The sequence below is a fragment of the Selaginella moellendorffii genome, unplaced genomic scaffold (genome assembly GCF_000143415.4).
Source record: "Selaginella moellendorffii unplaced genomic scaffold, v1.0 SELMOscaffold_58, whole genome shotgun sequence".
Classification (NCBI taxonomy): Eukaryota; Viridiplantae; Streptophyta; class Lycopodiopsida; order Selaginellales; family Selaginellaceae; genus Selaginella; species Selaginella moellendorffii.
This window is the reverse complement of record NW_003314319.1, coordinates 653,497-669,288: the sequence shown is the minus strand read 5'-3', so window position 1 is coordinate 669,288 and position 15,792 is coordinate 653,497. Positions and strand designations below refer to the sequence as shown.

At 50.1% G+C, this 15,792-nt stretch overlaps 4 protein-coding genes across 4 annotated transcripts in view; 3 read left to right on the top strand and 1 right to left on the bottom strand.

Annotated features, from left to right (window-relative positions):
• Window positions 1–171: 171 nt before the first annotated feature.
• On the bottom strand, window positions 172–8,232 carry LOC9655037 (serine/threonine-protein kinase RUNKEL). The gene is made up of 23 exons (XM_024688523.1): window positions 7,355–8,232; window positions 7,211–7,305; window positions 7,107–7,156; window positions 6,927–7,050; window positions 6,741–6,875; window positions 6,471–6,694; window positions 6,068–6,380; window positions 5,955–6,005; window positions 5,823–5,888; window positions 5,652–5,768; window positions 5,405–5,595; window positions 5,305–5,357; window positions 5,180–5,234; window positions 4,854–5,024; window positions 4,688–4,777; window positions 4,568–4,620; window positions 4,424–4,499; window positions 4,286–4,347; window positions 4,159–4,237; window positions 4,044–4,103; window positions 2,385–3,989; window positions 1,444–2,325; window positions 172–1,393 (listed from the first exon to the last, which is right to left on the bottom strand). The coding sequence occupies exons 1-23, from the start codon at window positions 8,116–8,118 to the stop codon at window positions 266–268; spliced, it is 6,444 nt and encodes a 2,147-aa protein (XP_024544291.1). The 5' UTR covers window positions 8,119–8,232; the 3' UTR covers window positions 172–265.
• Window positions 8,233–8,330: 98 nt separating this feature from the next.
• LOC112351169 (pentatricopeptide repeat-containing protein At4g02750-like) lies at window positions 8,331–10,016 on the top strand. The gene has a single exon (XM_024688522.1). It carries the CDS (start codon window positions 8,331–8,333, stop codon window positions 10,014–10,016), a length of 1,686 nt encoding a protein of 561 aa, XP_024544290.1.
• A 57-nt stretch (window positions 10,017–10,073) lies between these two features.
• LOC9651140 (pentatricopeptide repeat-containing protein At4g02750) lies at window positions 10,074–11,862 on the top strand. Its single transcript, XM_024688520.1, has 2 exons — window positions 10,074–11,652; window positions 11,852–11,862. Exons 1-2 carry the CDS (start codon window positions 10,074–10,076, stop codon window positions 11,860–11,862), a joined length of 1,590 nt encoding a protein of 529 aa, XP_024544288.1.
• A 620-nt stretch (window positions 11,863–12,482) lies between these two features.
• Window positions 12,483–15,792, top strand: part of LOC9654961 (trafficking protein particle complex subunit 11) — a 4,609-nt gene continuing 1,299 nt past the window's right edge. Inside the window, exons 1-10 of the mRNA XM_024688519.1 lie at window positions 12,483–12,533; window positions 12,590–12,935; window positions 12,988–13,049; window positions 13,110–13,224; window positions 13,278–13,401; window positions 13,455–13,535; window positions 13,670–14,002; window positions 14,055–14,233; window positions 14,284–14,996; window positions 15,052–15,790. Coding sequence (XP_024544287.1) covers window positions 12,592–12,935; window positions 12,988–13,049; window positions 13,110–13,224; window positions 13,278–13,401; window positions 13,455–13,535; window positions 13,670–14,002; window positions 14,055–14,233; window positions 14,284–14,996; window positions 15,052–15,790 — 2,690 coding nt within the window. The 5' untranslated portion in view covers window positions 12,483–12,533; window positions 12,590–12,591. The remainder of the gene's footprint in view (window positions 12,534–12,589; window positions 12,936–12,987; window positions 13,050–13,109; window positions 13,225–13,277; window positions 13,402–13,454; window positions 13,536–13,669; window positions 14,003–14,054; window positions 14,234–14,283; window positions 14,997–15,051; window positions 15,791–15,792) is intronic.

Sequence of the window (15,792 nt, the reverse complement as noted above, 5' to 3'; positions counted from 1 at the left end):
GCTCACAAACCGTTGACGACTTAAGTGTCTCTTATTTTATTTTATTTTATTTTCCTTTGCAGTGAAGTACGATGGCGTGTCCCCTGATTTAATTGAAAGGTCACTGGCCACAAAGACGAGCAAGAAAGAATACGACACGACAGAAGAGGTAGAGACACCTTTTGGCTGTACACAAACTATATCAACAACAGTGGCCGAGAAGGAGTGAGCACCAACGCGTACGTAGACTTTCGCTTGTCTCGCTGGACTTGCTCTAGCCTATCCTTCACGATCTCCCCGGGAGGATCTGCAACTCCAGCGCAGCGTCCACCGCAGCATCTGCCACCTGCGGCAAGCTTGACTTTCGGAGGCGCAGCACCACGTTTTCCAGCGACGTGACGGCCGCTGCCGGCCACGCCGACGCGCTCCTCCTGCCGCTGGAATCGCCCAGGCGTTGCTCCTTGCACGCCAGCGTGAGCGCCTGGAGGAGCCGCCGCTGGAGCAGCGACAGCAGCGCCGAGCCGTGACCTCCGCTGGTGGACCTCTCCAGCACCTTGGCCAGCTCCTGGAGGCTGGAAAGGACGGACGGCGCCGCCAGCCCCGGCGCGGCCTTCACCGCCAGTATCAGGCACTCGGACGCGGTCTCGGCGATCCGGGGCTCCGGATTGCCGCACAGGTCCACGAACAGCCCCGCTCGCGCGCTGAATCCCCCGACGTCTTCCAGCTGAGAAGGCAGCTCCTCCACTTTGAAACCGTTGTTGGTGGCGCTGCTTCCACTGCTCTTGAGCTTCCCCGCGTTCCGGATGAGCAGCAGCCGGCAAACGGATAGCGTGGGATCCAGAAAGTCCTGCATCCCCTTGAGGTGAACGAACTCCAGGAGCGCGACCAACCTGCTCACTACATGCAGCTCGGAGATCACTGCGGTTTCCACCTCCTGCGACGATACCAGGAAGAGGCAGAGCCGGACGTTGTGGAGGTTGACGGTGGCGAGGTCCTCCTTGAGGAACTCGAAAAACTGGGAGACGATCTTGAGCTGGAGAATGTCGTTGATGTCGATGCATCTGAGGTCCAGGAGCATCACCAGCAGCTTCTGGGCGTACATCGGGATCGGGTCTTCGTCGTCCAGCAGCACGGGGTACAGTGGCAGGAAATACTGCTTGATGATCAGCCTCATCTGGTCCTGTCTCGTGCCGCTCGACTGCTCCGCCATGTCGTCCATGATGACGAGAAGAATGTCGCAGAAGACCTTGAGGCACAGGAATCGCGTATCTCCGCAGGTGTTTCTCCTGTAGAGATTTGCCAGGCTTGGAAGCACTTGCGTTATGAAGATCTCCTGGTGCGCCAGGAGGATACTCGGCTGCTGTGATATTGACTCTATTATTCGCAGCAGTGTCGTTTGAAAGTCATCCTGGCCCTGTGCAGAAGAAAGCCACGTAAACGAGAAAATCAAATCACAATCAGTACCTGACTCGTTGCTGCTTCCATCCGTTTCAGAAAGGTGGCCAGCTGCTGTAAGACTTGCGCGTTGACAATCCTGTCCCGAAACGTCAAGCTCCGAAACAGATGTAGTACGACTGGGAAGAGCGGCATGGAGCCTCGAGGCTGACTCCGTCCCAGAGTTGCATGCTGAGTCGTGGTGGCCGAGCTTGGCCGCTTGCTGTTTGCTGACTGCTGGAAATCGGCACCGATGCTGTCAAGGATGCCCGGAACTAGCGAGACCACGATCTGTATGAGCGCGTCAACGCACTGTTGGACATAAGCATCCTTTTCCTTCGTCAGTCTCTCCACGGCTGGCACAATTTTAGCGTTGCAGAATGACAGCATCCACCTGCGGTTGATCTTGCACAGCAAAGCGGCGCAAACGAACGCCTTGCCGCGAAGAACTTCCGGACCCTGTTCCAAGATGGCCATGATGTTGGGAATCAGAGCCTTCTCGTCGAAGAGCACCTGCAAGTGCCTGCTGGCATTGTTCATCACGCTAGATCCGACTAGCGCAATGTTCAGGAGGTTGATGTAGACCTGCTGAAGCTTTGCACCTCCTTTGCATAAACCAGCGATCAGCTCTTTAAAGGTCACCTTTTCCAGAACCACAGCGACGCTTGAAGGGCTGAAACGGACCAACCGCACCAAGCAAGACCCTGCTGTTGATCGAACAACTTCTTGTTTGGATGAAGTCTTCATTATATAGCAAAGATTCCCCAGCACGTCATGAGTGGTGAAACGGGCCGCCCACTCTCCTCCTTGACTTGAAATGTTCTCAATCGCTTTCAGAGCGTAATGCTGAGTGACATCATCTTCGCCCTTCCGGAGAATAGATGCCACAAGAGCTATCGTCGTACTGGGAACCTGATAGGAGAATAACAGAAAATCAAAACTTGAACGTATGTAATGCTCAGAGGACGAACCTGCCAAACAGAAGATCTTCCTTCCTTTGGTACGTTGTCGTGACCAGCCCCAGATCTTGGAGACCCTCCGTTTTGAGTTGCAATATAGAATAACAGTTCGCCAAGTGATGCCATGGCACAACGGCGCACTTTTTCCTGCTTGTCCCTTAAAGTTTCCGTTAGAACCGCAATGATACCTGAGCTCGCAAGGTCGTCTTCAATCAGTGTTGCATGTCGAACGAGAAGGCCAATAACGGACGTAAGTTGCACTCGCAATGCCGGTAGCTTCGTTGTTCGCAGTAGCTTGACAAGTGAGTGCATCAGAACTCCGTTGATAAACACGTTCGCAGCATCCATGCTAACACAGATAGTCTCCAGATACTTGAGCGTGTTCATCTTCTCGTTGACAGATGTATTCCCACATATACTGCTCATTATCCGAGTCACAAACGCTTCCAGTTCGTCGGGTTGTAGCTTCAAAAACTCTGACGACGAGAGCGAATCCACTGGCAGCGTTTTCCCATCGAAACGGACGTCAGCTGCCTGGTCAGCCTTGCGGTTCTGCATAATTGGCCTCACAGCAAGGTCGGACGGATGCCAGAGAGCCTGAGATAACGTGATTGAAGCCTTTGGATGATCCTCAGCTTTGGAGACAGCCGGTTTCTTCTTCTCTCCCGTTAAAGCAGCAATCCTCTGAGCTTTCCTCGGTATTCCAACACCAGGGGGCGTAGCAGCAACCTCCATTCTTAAAGCCTCCAAACGAACTTCTTCCACGTTTTTATCATAATCCAGCTCCTTGCCGTTGCTATCCGCTCCATCTTCGTGAACGCTTTCGTCATGTGTTGTAGCTTCCGCAGCGCTGACACTTTCGTCATCCTCGGTTTCTCCATCGGTGTCCGGACGCTCCGCAAAGTCGAGTTCCTGGTCATGGTTTTCCAGCGTCAGATCTGAATCGTTTGTAGCTGCCCCAGCATTTTGCTGCCGGTATGAATCCCCTTCGGCCTCTCTTTGCAAATTCGTCTTCACTATCTTCGACAGTCTTAAGACGTTGACAACAGCATTGGCTCGTCCTGAAGCTTCCGTCAACGGCCCTGAAGATGCTGGACGTCTCCCTGGAGGCGTTTTTCCATTGGCGATAGTTTCCCCTTTGTCTGTTGTCTTGTGCAAGTACTCGTGCTTCTTGATTGTTGCCGGCTGCTGCTTTGGACCCGATCCACCATTCCGTGACTTTTCTGTTATATCCTGTGGTTCTGAAGTCTTTTTCGAATCCAGATACTTCAGAAAAGCTGGTTGTGACGGTAACACCAAAGGCTTGATTTTTTTCCTCCAAAACGAATGATCCCGTACCTCCGACCACTTCATTCTTTCCGCAGGATCTTTCACAAGGAGCCGGCTCAGAAGATCCTCGAAGTCCTTATTCGTTGACGCAGATAACGCTGGGGCTGGGTCATGGAGAATAGACTCCACCAACTGTGTGAAGCTCGTGGAAACGAATGGCGGCTTTCCGGCATAACACTCGTACATGACGCAGCCAAGAGCCCATAAATCAGATGAAAAAGAATGAACACCTCCCTGAAAAAGCTCTGGGGCCATGTAACATGGTGTGCCTCTCTTGGCTTGCGGCAGCTGACATAAAAAGAATTGCGTTTCACATCAACAAGAATGTTCAACGAAAAGTACCTGTTGAACAGTGTTCTTTGAAATGTCAGCGAGTCGTCGAGCCAAACCAAAATCGCACAGCTGCAAAAGAAGAGTCAAAAAGTGCCCAAACGACCAAAATGCATGTATGTCTGACCTTGATGCGGCCATTCTCATCAAGCAGTAAGTTCGAAGGCTTAAGGTCACAGTAAACTATTCCCTTTGAATGCAGAAACCTACAAGGAGGTATTAGTCAAGGAGAATATATACAAGCACAACTTAACTGTAGCGCTTCCACTAAATCACGGGCAAAATCGTGAACCGACTCTTCAGGCAGTCTAGTATCCTGCAAGACAGATCATAGAGCTGGGTAAACTGTGAACCGTTCCGTTTCCATGCATAAAAGCCAAATCTATGCCCACCTGTTTGAGCAGCGTCAAAAGATCGCCTCCAACGCAATACTCTAAAACCAGCCACAAGTGAGCAGAAGTCTCATACCTGGAAAGGAGACAGAACGAGAAGAACGAAACTAGATCAGAAAGAAAAATGGAAGAGCACCTCATTACCACGCATAGAACTTCAAAACGTTTGGATGATCCAAGGAATGAAGCGTTCGAACCTGGCACACAAAGGTTATTATAGTCTATACAGTGCAAATCCCACGTTTTATAGACACGGCCACTTACTTCTTGGAGGACTTTGTTCTTCTGGCTCTTCTCCACGCTCTTGATGGCGTAGTACTCGATCGACTTCTTCTTGCGGCCCTTGTACACAGTCTGCCATCGCGGCGCCCACGGTGAGAAGAAGCAGCATTCTTGGAAACCCTAAAGCTCGGGCAAGGAGGCTACTCACCGAATGCTTGCCCCGGCCGATTGCTTCGTAGATGTGGTACTGATTCATGCTACCCGCGCCGAAATGCCGGATGCTAGGACACCATCGCAGGATCCGCTCGCGCTGGAATGCATTGCCGCCTCGATCCGATCGATGGCAGCTCCCACGCCCCGGGCGCAAAAACCCTTGCCGCTACCCAAACAATTTCAAACACACTATCGTAAAAACTTTCAACGGATATTCCGGTATGTACCCCACAAGGTAACGGATCGATTCCCAGGGCAGCTTTTAAAGCCTCCCTGATTAAGTTAGTCGGACTGGATAAACACATTCTAGCCTACACGCTAATGGATCTGCAGCTTCGTTTGCTTCATTGATGGCTTCTTCGTTGATTTCGAGGACCTGAGACAAAAGAAAGAAGAAAAATTCGTATGACAAAGACGGATCGAACTTCTCGAGTTTAAAAGAGAACCTTCTTCTAGAGCTTTGACGAACGTATTTCACGACCTCGTTGAGAGGCTGGACCTGTAGAAGCCAATCAAACCAAAACTCTCGCGAGGAAAAAGTAGAACCTGTGTGATCCACTCGTGTTTTAGCAACTGCTGAGGAGTCATGCGTTGTTCTTTGTCCCACTTCAAGCAGCATGACAAGAAGTTTACGAAGCTTTTGTCACTGCATCCGACAACCATCCTGAGATCTTTCGTGCTTGGGAAGTGCCTCGTGCCGGATGAGTTTGGAACGATCCTCGGCTTGTTGTCGGAATCTACGCAGGCAAATAGAACTCCTAGAAGCCAAGAGACACAAAAGAACTACTTTTACCGAAAAACATCTTCTTGCGTTTTGCTTGACTGATGAGGGATAGCGGCGGGGTCCCGAGAACTTCCATCATGTAAGCAAGCTGTTCCACTTCGTCCTCCCCAGGAAACAAAGGATATCCTGAATACATGTCGAGTGGATATTTGAAACATTTTGAGAAATTGAATGGTTTACCTGTGAACAACTCGGCAAGAATGCAAGCGAAGCTCCACACGTCAATCATCATGTCATACGGCAATCCTGGAATCACCATACATTTCCCGTAAGCAGCGTTTTAAACTGCAAAAATCTGGGTCTGGTCGATACCAAGGATGACTTCCGGAGCGCGATAGAATCTACTCTGTATGTAAGTATAAACTGCAAAAAAGAAAAACAAAACAAGAGTAGAAATCAGACGTAGTAGCAAAACAGGAGCTTACTTCGTTCGTGCTCGAAACAACTGGATCCAAAATCAATTAGCTTGATTTTCGGAGAAGCAGGTTGTTGAAGTAGTATGTTCTCCGGCTTCAAATCGCCGTGGATAATACGCGCTCTGTGCAAAAACTGGAGCGACACAAGTACTTGTCTGGCAAAGCACTTGACAAGGCTCAAGTTGAACCCTTCGAAATGGTTCTTCTTGAGCATGTCGAACAGGCTGATGTCATGCACTGCAAAAGACAGACATAGATGCCCCCGAAATTCGAAGCTTTCGTAGATCGTCACAATGTTGTAATCTACTCCTTCTTCTGCAGCCTGCAAAGACCTTTCAACCAGCAAAGGAAGTATTTTACGCTTTCACTGATTTAAAAATCCCGACTTGTATGTTAAAACAATTAATCTCACCTTGTTTCTCAGGAACTCCAACAGATTAATCTCAATGAAGGCCTGCTGGGTGAACTGCTTCTTGTTGCGAATGATTTTAATGGCTCGCGGAACTTTGTACTTGTGATCTGTGCACTTCAACACCTGGCCAAAGCTGCCTCTGCCAAGCTTCCCAAGAATTTCATATCGGTAAGCGATATGGTCCTGCATGATGGCATTGTAGTCTCCCTTCTCAGTATCAAAACCTGTAAGAGCATGAAAACATGAGTATTTCAAATCAAGCAAATTTACCATAATTGTATCGCCCCTGCCCTCCGACAACTTGAATCTTCTTCTGTGGTAAACCGATATAGTAAATTTCAGGATATTTCAAAATTTCCTGCTTTTCGAAGTCCGTCAGGGAGCTTGGATACTGTTTCAGAACCGCTGAACGCACAAAACAATTAAGCCATGTTGAATAATAAACGATAGTTTTACCTTCCGGAGTCATAAAAGTTTCCCAATCTTTCGATGGAGTTTGCACAACAGTTTGCGGGATGGCTACATCGGCATACGCGCTTCTATCCGTTTGTGCCATCCTTGGCGTAGGCTCAACAACCACCTGACAGAGCAGGAGCAAACTGGTAAGAAGATAGTGAACATAATCAAGTGTACAACTTTGGAAGGCCTTGAAGTTTGAGGAGACTCTGCTGGTTCACCTCCAAAACCTGTAAAGCAATGTCGTGGGCGATATATTGGAAGCTAATGGGAAAGCAAAGTACCTATGGGAACGGAACTCTTGGTTGCGTCCGGAAGTTTCAAAGGCTTCAAAACCGATTGCTTTGGAGCAGCTTTTGTTGTCGCCTTCTCCGAAACCCTGCAAAACGAAGACATTAGAAAATGTTTTTTCTACTTGCTACCATTACCTTGAGCTTTTGTGTGACATTTTTTTCACAGCATCCTTCGTTTCCGTAAACTTAAGCGCCTGTTTCCTCGGCGTGGCGTCACGCTGTTGCTCTTGACCCTCTGAAGCTAGCAAGCATGGAACTGTCAGGTCACGAGCACTGGCTATATCCTTCGTCTCGGCTGCCTGGGCGGGGGATGTCGCTTCTTCATAAGCCTCGGGCGGATTTAAAATCTCGTCCACCTTCCTGTCGTCAACCTCAGCCAAAATCCTTCGATCGACGTGAACTATCGGAGCATAGTTCAATGCCTGAAGAATCATTTGCTGTTGGTACGGCCTGAGCTGTTCTCCAAGAAACTTCTCCTGATGCCTCTCAGCATAGCTATCCTGCTTCTTCTTTCGCTTGGTAACGTCATTCTCGAACACTATGTCGATTTTCCTGGGCGTCCTCAGCGTCATGCTCTCAAGCTGTGCGTCGGTCTTGCGCTGCTGCAAAGCGGTACAAGCGAGCGAATGCTCCCTCCTCCCACTGTAAGACGACGTATCACGCCGGGAAGACCCGTGTTTTTTATCCAGCCCCTTCTTCACCTTGGAGAGATTGAGAGATGGGAGAGCCTTGCTGCGCTTGGACGAGGCCTGATCGCCACCACCACCGGCATTCTTCTTTTCCTTGTCCTTCTTGCTCTTGCCCTGCTTTCCAAGTCCTTGCATGAGGCTCTCGATCAGATCGGCATGGAAGTAGGAAAGAAAGCCCGGCTTGATCTCTACTGTGTCCTTGAGAACCATTCTCGCTCGCTTCCACCACTGCTACTTCATCCCCAGCGCTTTCTCATCAATGTACCTTCTGATGGACTAGCCCAGACCATCGCCTCGCCTCGCGCCACGCTATCTCCAAGTCAAAAAAAGCGCGATGCCCTAAGAATATCCCCCGGGAATCTCCCGCCATATTTCGAAATGCCGCCTGGCGGTATCTGCGCGATCCAGTGGAGAGAATTGCGATGCTCACCGATTTCGAGGCCTGTGACCGATTGGTGCGATCGTGTACCGATGCCGCGAGCTGCGATCTCGCGCGCCGCCACATCCTCCACTGCGGCTATGGCGGAAATCTACACCTCGCCAATCTCCTGCTCCAGATCCACGGCCAGTGCCGCGATCTGCCCGGCGCCCGCCGCGTCTTCGCGTCCATCCAACGCCCTAATCCCCTCTCCTGGAACATCATGCTCGATCTGTGCGCCAAGAATGGATCGCTCCAAGAAGTGCTCGAAATCTTCGACGCGATGCCGCGCAAGACCACCGCCTCGTGGAACATCCTCGTCGCCGCGATCGCGCAGCTAGGGCGCATCGATCTTGCTGCCGCGGCCTTCGAATCCGTGCCATACCCTGACGTGATCTCCTGGAACACGATAATCACAGCTTACACCTCCATTGGACTGCTAGGCCACGCCCGCCGCTACTACGAGGCAATGCCCGAGAGGAATCTAGTATCCTCGAATGCGATGATTGCGGCATATTCCGGGGCCGGGCATCTGGACGACGCAAAGCGAATCTTTGACAGCATGACGCAGAAGAATATTGTGTCATGGACGTCGATGCTTACGGCATATACCCATGGTAGGCATCTACGAGATGCTCGCCGCGTGTTTGATTCTATGCCGGAGTGGAACGTCGTGGCATGGTGTGCTATGATCACGGCTTATTTCCAATCAGGATCTCTGGAGAGTTCATGGGAATTTTTTAGGGATATTCCAGAGCCTAACATTGTTGCCTGGAATGCAATAATCTCAGCCGTTGCAATGAGTGGAGATTTGGATCAAGCGTCAGAAATGTTTAAGAAAATCCCCCAGCGTAATATCGTGACGTGGACAGTGTTACTTGTGGCATATGCCCAGGCAGGGTATGTGGAGGAGGCCAAGTATGTGTTTGATAGGACGCCCGAAAGGAATCTGGAAATGTGGACCGGGCTAGCAATGGCTTATGCCCTCACTGGGCATACTGAGAGTCTCCGAGCGCTTGTAGTGAGCCTTCCATTTTGTAATGTGGTATCTGACACAGCCCTTCTATGGGCGTATTCACAGCTTGGGAATATCCAAGCAGCAAAAGAAGTGTTTGATCAAATGTGCGAAAGGAACGAGATTACGTGGAACTCTATGATCGCTGCTTATGCCCAGACTGGGCATCTTTCAAAGGCACGGAGCTTGTTTGATGTGAGCGATGGTCGAAGATCTAACCTTGTGAGCTGCACGACTATCATACAAGCTTATGTCTGCTGTGGATATGCGAAGGAATCTCTCTCGCTGTTGTTTGATGCCATTGTGGAAGGGATCGAGCTCGATTCCATCGTGTTTGTGAGCGCTCTCGTGGCGTGGGGCCTTTGCGGATCTATCTACAAAGCCATGAAGTGCTTCGTTTCAATGCAACAGGACTATGGCGTTGATGCTAGTGCCCAACACTGGCATTGCATCGTGGATCTTCTCGCTCGCAATGGGAAATCTGTGGAAGCTACCGAGCTTTTGGCAAGCATGCCTTTCGAGCCCGATAGTGTGGGTTACACGAGCTTGCTGGAAGCTTGTGACACTCCTGAAAGTGGGATTACCAATGCCACTGCCAAGAACTTCGCGGAGATCCAGCCTCACAGTGCTACTCCTTTATTGTTGCTGTCCAAGAAACTAACGTTTACACAATAAGATCGCTCAATCACTTTGTATATAACATCTAAAGAAAACGATGTCGTAGAAGACATGATGGTAAGTCATGGTGTCAAAGATGCTGGTGGGATCTGGACGTGGAGAACCGATGAGCAGCGAGCAGCCGAGAAGCAGCAAATTGTGGATCTTTTCACCAAGCGGATGAAAGAATCTGGAGATGCCAAGGATCTCCTTGAAAGCAAGCGCATCCACGTAGAGATCAAAGAGAAGGGGCTGGGTCGGAACAGGCTGCTCACAAATCTTCTGATTGAAATGTATGGCAAGTGTGGGAGCCTCGAAGATGCAAAGGATGTTTACACAAACATGGATCATCCGAATGTGTTCTCGGGAAACATCATGATGAACGCGCTCATTAAAAACGGGCATCTTCAGCAAGCTAGAAATGTGTTCGATCGAATGCGCGAGAAGAGTGCGGTGTCCTGGAATACGATAATTGCGGCATATGCCCAAGTTGGGGATATGCGGGAAGCTATGAGTATATTTGACGAGATGCCTTCTCCAAACGTGGTAACTTGGAACTCGCTGCTCGCCGGATACTCGGAACAAAAGGATCTGGAATCTGCAAAGAGGATCTTTAACAAAATGGGAAAGAAAAACCAGGTATCATGGACAACCATGGCTCTAGCTTATGCCCAATGCGGGCATTTGGAGAAATCCCAGAAATTATTCGAGGAGATGCCTGACAAGGATGAGATCTCGTGGACGGCCATGATCTCCGCTTACGCAATCAATGGCCACATAGAGGGCGCACGCAGTGTATTCGATCGAATGCCCTTTGAGAAAAACGTGGTGGCGTGGACAGCCATGCTTAATGCTTACACTCAGGGAGGGTATCTCGAAGATGCCAAGAATCTCTTTTGGCAGATGCCAGACAGGAATGTGGTGTCGTGGACGGTGTTGATTCAAGCGTGTGTGGACAATGGAAACATATCCGACGCTAAAGAGTTCTTTGACAAAATGCCACAAAGGAATCTACTGTCGTGGACAACGATGATCGTTGGATATGCCCAGAAAGGGCATTTGCGCCAGGCATGGAGCCTGTTCCAACAGCTGCCGTACTGGGACCAGGTCTCGTGGACCGCTATGTTCCAGGCGTATGCACGGCATGGCCACATCTCGCGAGCCAGGGTAATGTTTGAGCGTATGCCGTACCACGACGTGGTGGCATGGGCCGCGATGGTCCACTCGTATGCCCTGACAGGGCATACGCTGGAGGTGTTTGAAGTGTTCCAGCTCCTGCTACTCGAGGGCGAAACGCCCGATGATGGAGTGTTCGTGAGCGTTTTGACCGCCTGCAGCCACAGGGGCTTCTACAAGGAAGGCTTGCGTTACTTCAAGTCAATGATGGGCGACCACGGCGCAAAGCCAATGGTGGATCACTACCACTGTTTGATGGATATCTTGGGTCGATTGGGTCGCCTGGAAGAGGCCGAGGAGCTCTTTGCGATGATGCCATTCTCGAGAAAATCGCTGGGGTGGATGACGCTACTAGGTAGCTGTAGAATTCATCGCGAGTTTGACAGAGCCCAAGAGATCGCTGGAAAGGCTGTGGACTCTGGGAGTGGCAATCACTCGATGTATGTGATGCTGGGAAATATATACGGAGAAAGTAAAGGTATGATAAAGGAAGAAAAGGAGAGATGAGATGTGATCATTCTAACCTTGGTTTAAAGGAAGAGAATTACTGCAATGGTTGTTACCGTTTTACCTTGCAACGTTCGACTGCCACCTAAGACGCAAACCGTTTGTCCTCGAGGTAACTGTTTTTTTCTCTTTGTGTGGGTGTTTTCTATCGGTTGTTTCATGTGGAACAGGCTGCCGATAGATAGGTTTGTCTCAAGCTGGAATTTTTTTCCCATCCATCGGGAATTCGAGCATGGTTATCAGATTCGAGGTCTCGCAAGAGCGAAAAAAAATGGAACCAAGAGTGGCAAGATCGAAGGTAGGCCGCCCAGAAGAACAATGCGAGGACCAAGTTTCATGCAAGGAAGCTTGCTGTAGCTGCTGTGGCGGGCTCACTGGGATTTGCGCGGCGTTTTGCTGCTGCCCACTCACGATCCTCCCGCTGGCGGGATTCGTGTGCGTCAAGATCCCCGCCAAGCTCGCCAAGAGATTCGCGAGGAGGTTGAGGAAGCAGCCCAGCCGGAAGCTATGGAGGATGGGATCGTCCGAAAGAGGGCGGCCTGTGAGCCTCAATCTCTTTGGCAGCGGCAGGATCCAGGGTGGCGACGAGCAGCTACGATTCGTGGAGAGCGTGGGATTTGGGAATTCGGGCGATTGGAGGGAGTATTTTGGTGGAGGATCGCGGCGGGGTAGTGGCCGCTGCCCGGAAGAACAAGACGCGTGTAGCTAGATCCTGTAGGTAGGCTAGTTCCTCTACTTGTATAAAGTATCCACGAAAGACAAATGTATGTTGGGCATTAGCAAAATTTCTCCAGTCTCTAGGGTTTTTGGCGATTGGAGCGCGCACGGAGAGATCCAGCGCCAGGAAGCTAGGTAATCCAAGATCTCGCGTCTTCCTCCTCGATTCAGCTAGAAATATCTCTCCTCAGCGATGGAGGATCTCCCGGAGGAGCTGAGGACTCCTCCCGTTGCGCTCGCCGCGCTGGTGGGAATGCCCGAGCTTCATCCGCAGATTTCGATGTCGCTCCACACGGAGCAGCCGCCGATCAACACCCTGGCGCTTCCGGATTTCTCCAAGGTGGCTGTGATTGGAGGCAAGGAGGGAGCTCCGCTCGAGGCTAGGATTCCAGCTCCAGCGGGGGTCCTCAAGGCCGATTGGATGCACAAGCATCGAACCAAAGTTCCTGCCGTGTTGGCTGTGCTCTTCGATCGAGAGCAAGTTAACGGGGATCCAGCGCAATGGATGGAAGTTTGTAGCCATCTAGACAATGTCAGGTTAGTCTTTTTCCTCTTCGTGTTTGTACTCTAACTGAGACGAGTGTACTAGGAATGTGATTCGCGGAAGGAACACGAAGTTGGTTGTGGCGATCGTCCAGCCAACTCTTCACGGTATTTCTATACATTTGTCCCTCTTATAATGAATTTTTTCTTGCATATCCTTCTGTTCAGGTGAAATCAACGATGATCGAACGGCTGCTCTTCGAAAACGTGCAGAGCTTGACAACAAGTGTTGTATGACGTTCATATCTCACGATCCGACTGAATTGAAACGATCTCTCGCGAGGTTCGTTTTTGTTTTTTTGTGCTGGTGAATATCGTTTTCTGTGTACGATGCAGGCTAGGGAGTATTCTGGGGGAGCTTGCAAATCTTTATTACAAAGAACAGTCGCGCCGTGTGAAAGCTCGTCTTGACAAAAAGAACTGGACTGCGACCGAGATTGCTGTTCGTTTCAATTTTAAGGTATTGCCAGCATTTCAAAGCTTTGAACTTCTGATTACTCCGCTGTGATGCAGATGGGTTACTACGCGGAGTTTCGCAGAGATTGGGTGACTGCCCTCAGGTTTTATGAAACGGCGTACACTCTTCTGCTGGAGGTGCTTCTCTTCTATCTAAGGTTGATTTCTTTTGTCAGTCGCCCCCGTGCACGATCTAAGTTCATGTTTGCCTGTCGACTGCTTGTGCGCAACAGTTTCCCGCCTTTCTGATTTTTGCGAATCGCCCTTGACAGGTTTTCAGCAATCCTGCGGAAACTCAGAGTATTCAACGAGTTGTTGAGCTGAAAGCCGTGGCAGAGCAGTTGCATTTCAAAGTCTCAACTTTACTGCTCCACAGTGGGAAGGAAGTTGAGGCCGTGAAGTGGTTTAAGCATCACATTGCTAGTTTCAAGAAGCTTTCTGGACCTCCAGAAGGCATTTTTATGCACTGGGCATGGGTCGGCCAGCAGCACCACGTTTTCGGAGATCTTTTGAAGACTGGCCGTTCTACAGCTCCAACATCTACCGCTGTGCTGGCCGGATCGGGTGTAACTGAGCGGGAATTACAGCCGGGCTTTTACTACCAGGTATTTCATGTTTTCTCGTTCATCGTGGTCTGAAAAAAAGTGAACGTTGCAGATAGCTGCTTCGTATATGGCTGGACGAAGACGAACCTTTGAGAGAGCGTTTGCAACTTTCGAGTCGTTTGATAATCCAGATGCAGTGGACGTTCTAGCTGGTCCTCCAGAAGAAGTTGGTCCGCCCCTCTACGTCGGACAAGGTCCTCGTGTTCTAAGCAGAATGTCAGAAGAACAGAGGTAACTATTCGCGTCGCTCTTGTTTCAGGCTCTTACATATGCCATTGCAGTGCTACACCCGACGAATACATGAGACATGCGATGCTGACGGAAAGACAATTTCCTCATTCGCGAGCTGCAATAAATTTGTTGACCAAGGCTCACGAACAGTACAAAGCCACGCAAGCGACCCGGATGATTTACTATCTTGGAACGCAAATGGGCCGCGAATACTTTCATGCGGGCGAACATGAGAATGCAAAACGGCTATTCGACACCGTCGCCGAAATGTACAGAAAGGAGGCATGGGTTGAGCTTCTCGCCGCGAGCCTGGAATATCTGCGTGAAACGGCTAAACATCTCGGACTCTCTAAAGAGTTTCTGGAGTACAGTTTAGAGCTGGCGGCATTGCCGGAGGAAAGCTGGTCAGAGGTGGCGAGAAGAAGTACTGCACTGACAGACGTCATTGCGGCTATTACAGGGACTGATGCACTGCCAGATGGTGAAGCTCCAATTGCTTTGGAGATCGACCTCGTCAGTCCTCTCAGGGGAGTTTTATCAGTTTGCGTTGCCTTCCACGAGCAGGCGGTGAAACCGGGTATGTCAACACGCTTGACAGTTTCCCTGCTCACTCATTTACCGCATCCGTTGGAACTTGGTGACTTGGAGATACACTTCAACCAGAATGCTTGTAATCTTGCTCTCAAGCATTCTCTGGACCAGGGCTGCGATCTGAAACTTATGCCGCATCAGTGGAAACGACTGGAAGTTGATATAATTGCAGGTACAATATCTCTCTCGAAAAATTATCGGTTGTGATGTTTTTCTGCTTGTTGCAGTAAAAAGCGGGAAACTAGAGTGTCTGTTCGCTGTTGCACGACTAGGACGCAACACCACCGTTCGCTGTCAAGTGGAGAGCCCGGCTTCTAGAGAACCGGATCCGTTTTGGCAGTTTGAGCCAGCGCTCGAGAGTTACCCCGTGAAGGATAAGAACTTGGCTTTTCTAGGACAGAAGGTTGTACAGGTGGAAGAGGTGGAACCCAAGGTTGATATAGAAATCGACTCAGGAGGCACAGGCTTACTCGGGGAAACGGTTTTAGTTAGAATACACATCAGGTCCAGGGGGCATGCTATCGACGCCGGAGAATTGCAAGTGTCCGTGACTGAGGTCGCTTCCAACGATGCCTTTTCGCCGAAAACACCTTCCACAGGCTCCTCTGCTGCGTGTGCTAAGATATTCGTACCAGCTCGATTGAAAGATGGAAGTGGTGAGACGCTTCTATGGGAGTTTCAGGGGTCCATGAAGATACCTTACGTCGAAGCAGATGGAAGCTGGTCGACCTCCACGTACTTACGGTTTACAGAAGCGAAACCAGTCTCCTTTTTTGTTACATTGGGATACCAGATACAGTTTGGAACCAACGACGACACTCATAAGCTGTGGAGTCATAAACACGTCGACTTACAATGCGAGGAGGCTCTGAGAATCAACTGTAGGTACATGGTTCCGTTTCAGAGAGACGCGTTTCTTCCAGGCAGCGTCGAGAGATCTGCTGGAACCGTCCTACCTTTTGATGAAA

Bases quoted from the DNA above. Each gene is read 5' to 3' on its own strand.
- LOC9651140 (XM_024688520.1), top strand. From the start codon at position 10,074: ATGGTAAGTCATGGTGTCAAAGATGCTGGTGGGATCTGGACGTGGAGA.
- LOC9655037 (XM_024688523.1), bottom strand. From the start codon at position 8,118: ATGGTTCTCAAGGACACAGTAGAGATCAAGCCGGGCTTTCTTTCCTAC. The intron at 5,769-5,822 runs GTAAACCATTCA...ACATGTATTCAG, and splicing joins TCTTGCCGAGTTGTTCACAG to GATATCCTTTGTTTCCTGGG. The intron at 4,778-4,853 runs GTGAGTAGCCTC...CCGCGATGGCAG, and splicing joins TCGGCCGGGGCAAGCATTCG to ACTGTGTACAAGGGCCGCAA.
- LOC112351169 (XM_024688522.1), top strand. From the start codon at position 8,331: ATGCTCACCGATTTCGAGGCCTGTGACCGATTGGTGCGATCGTGTACC.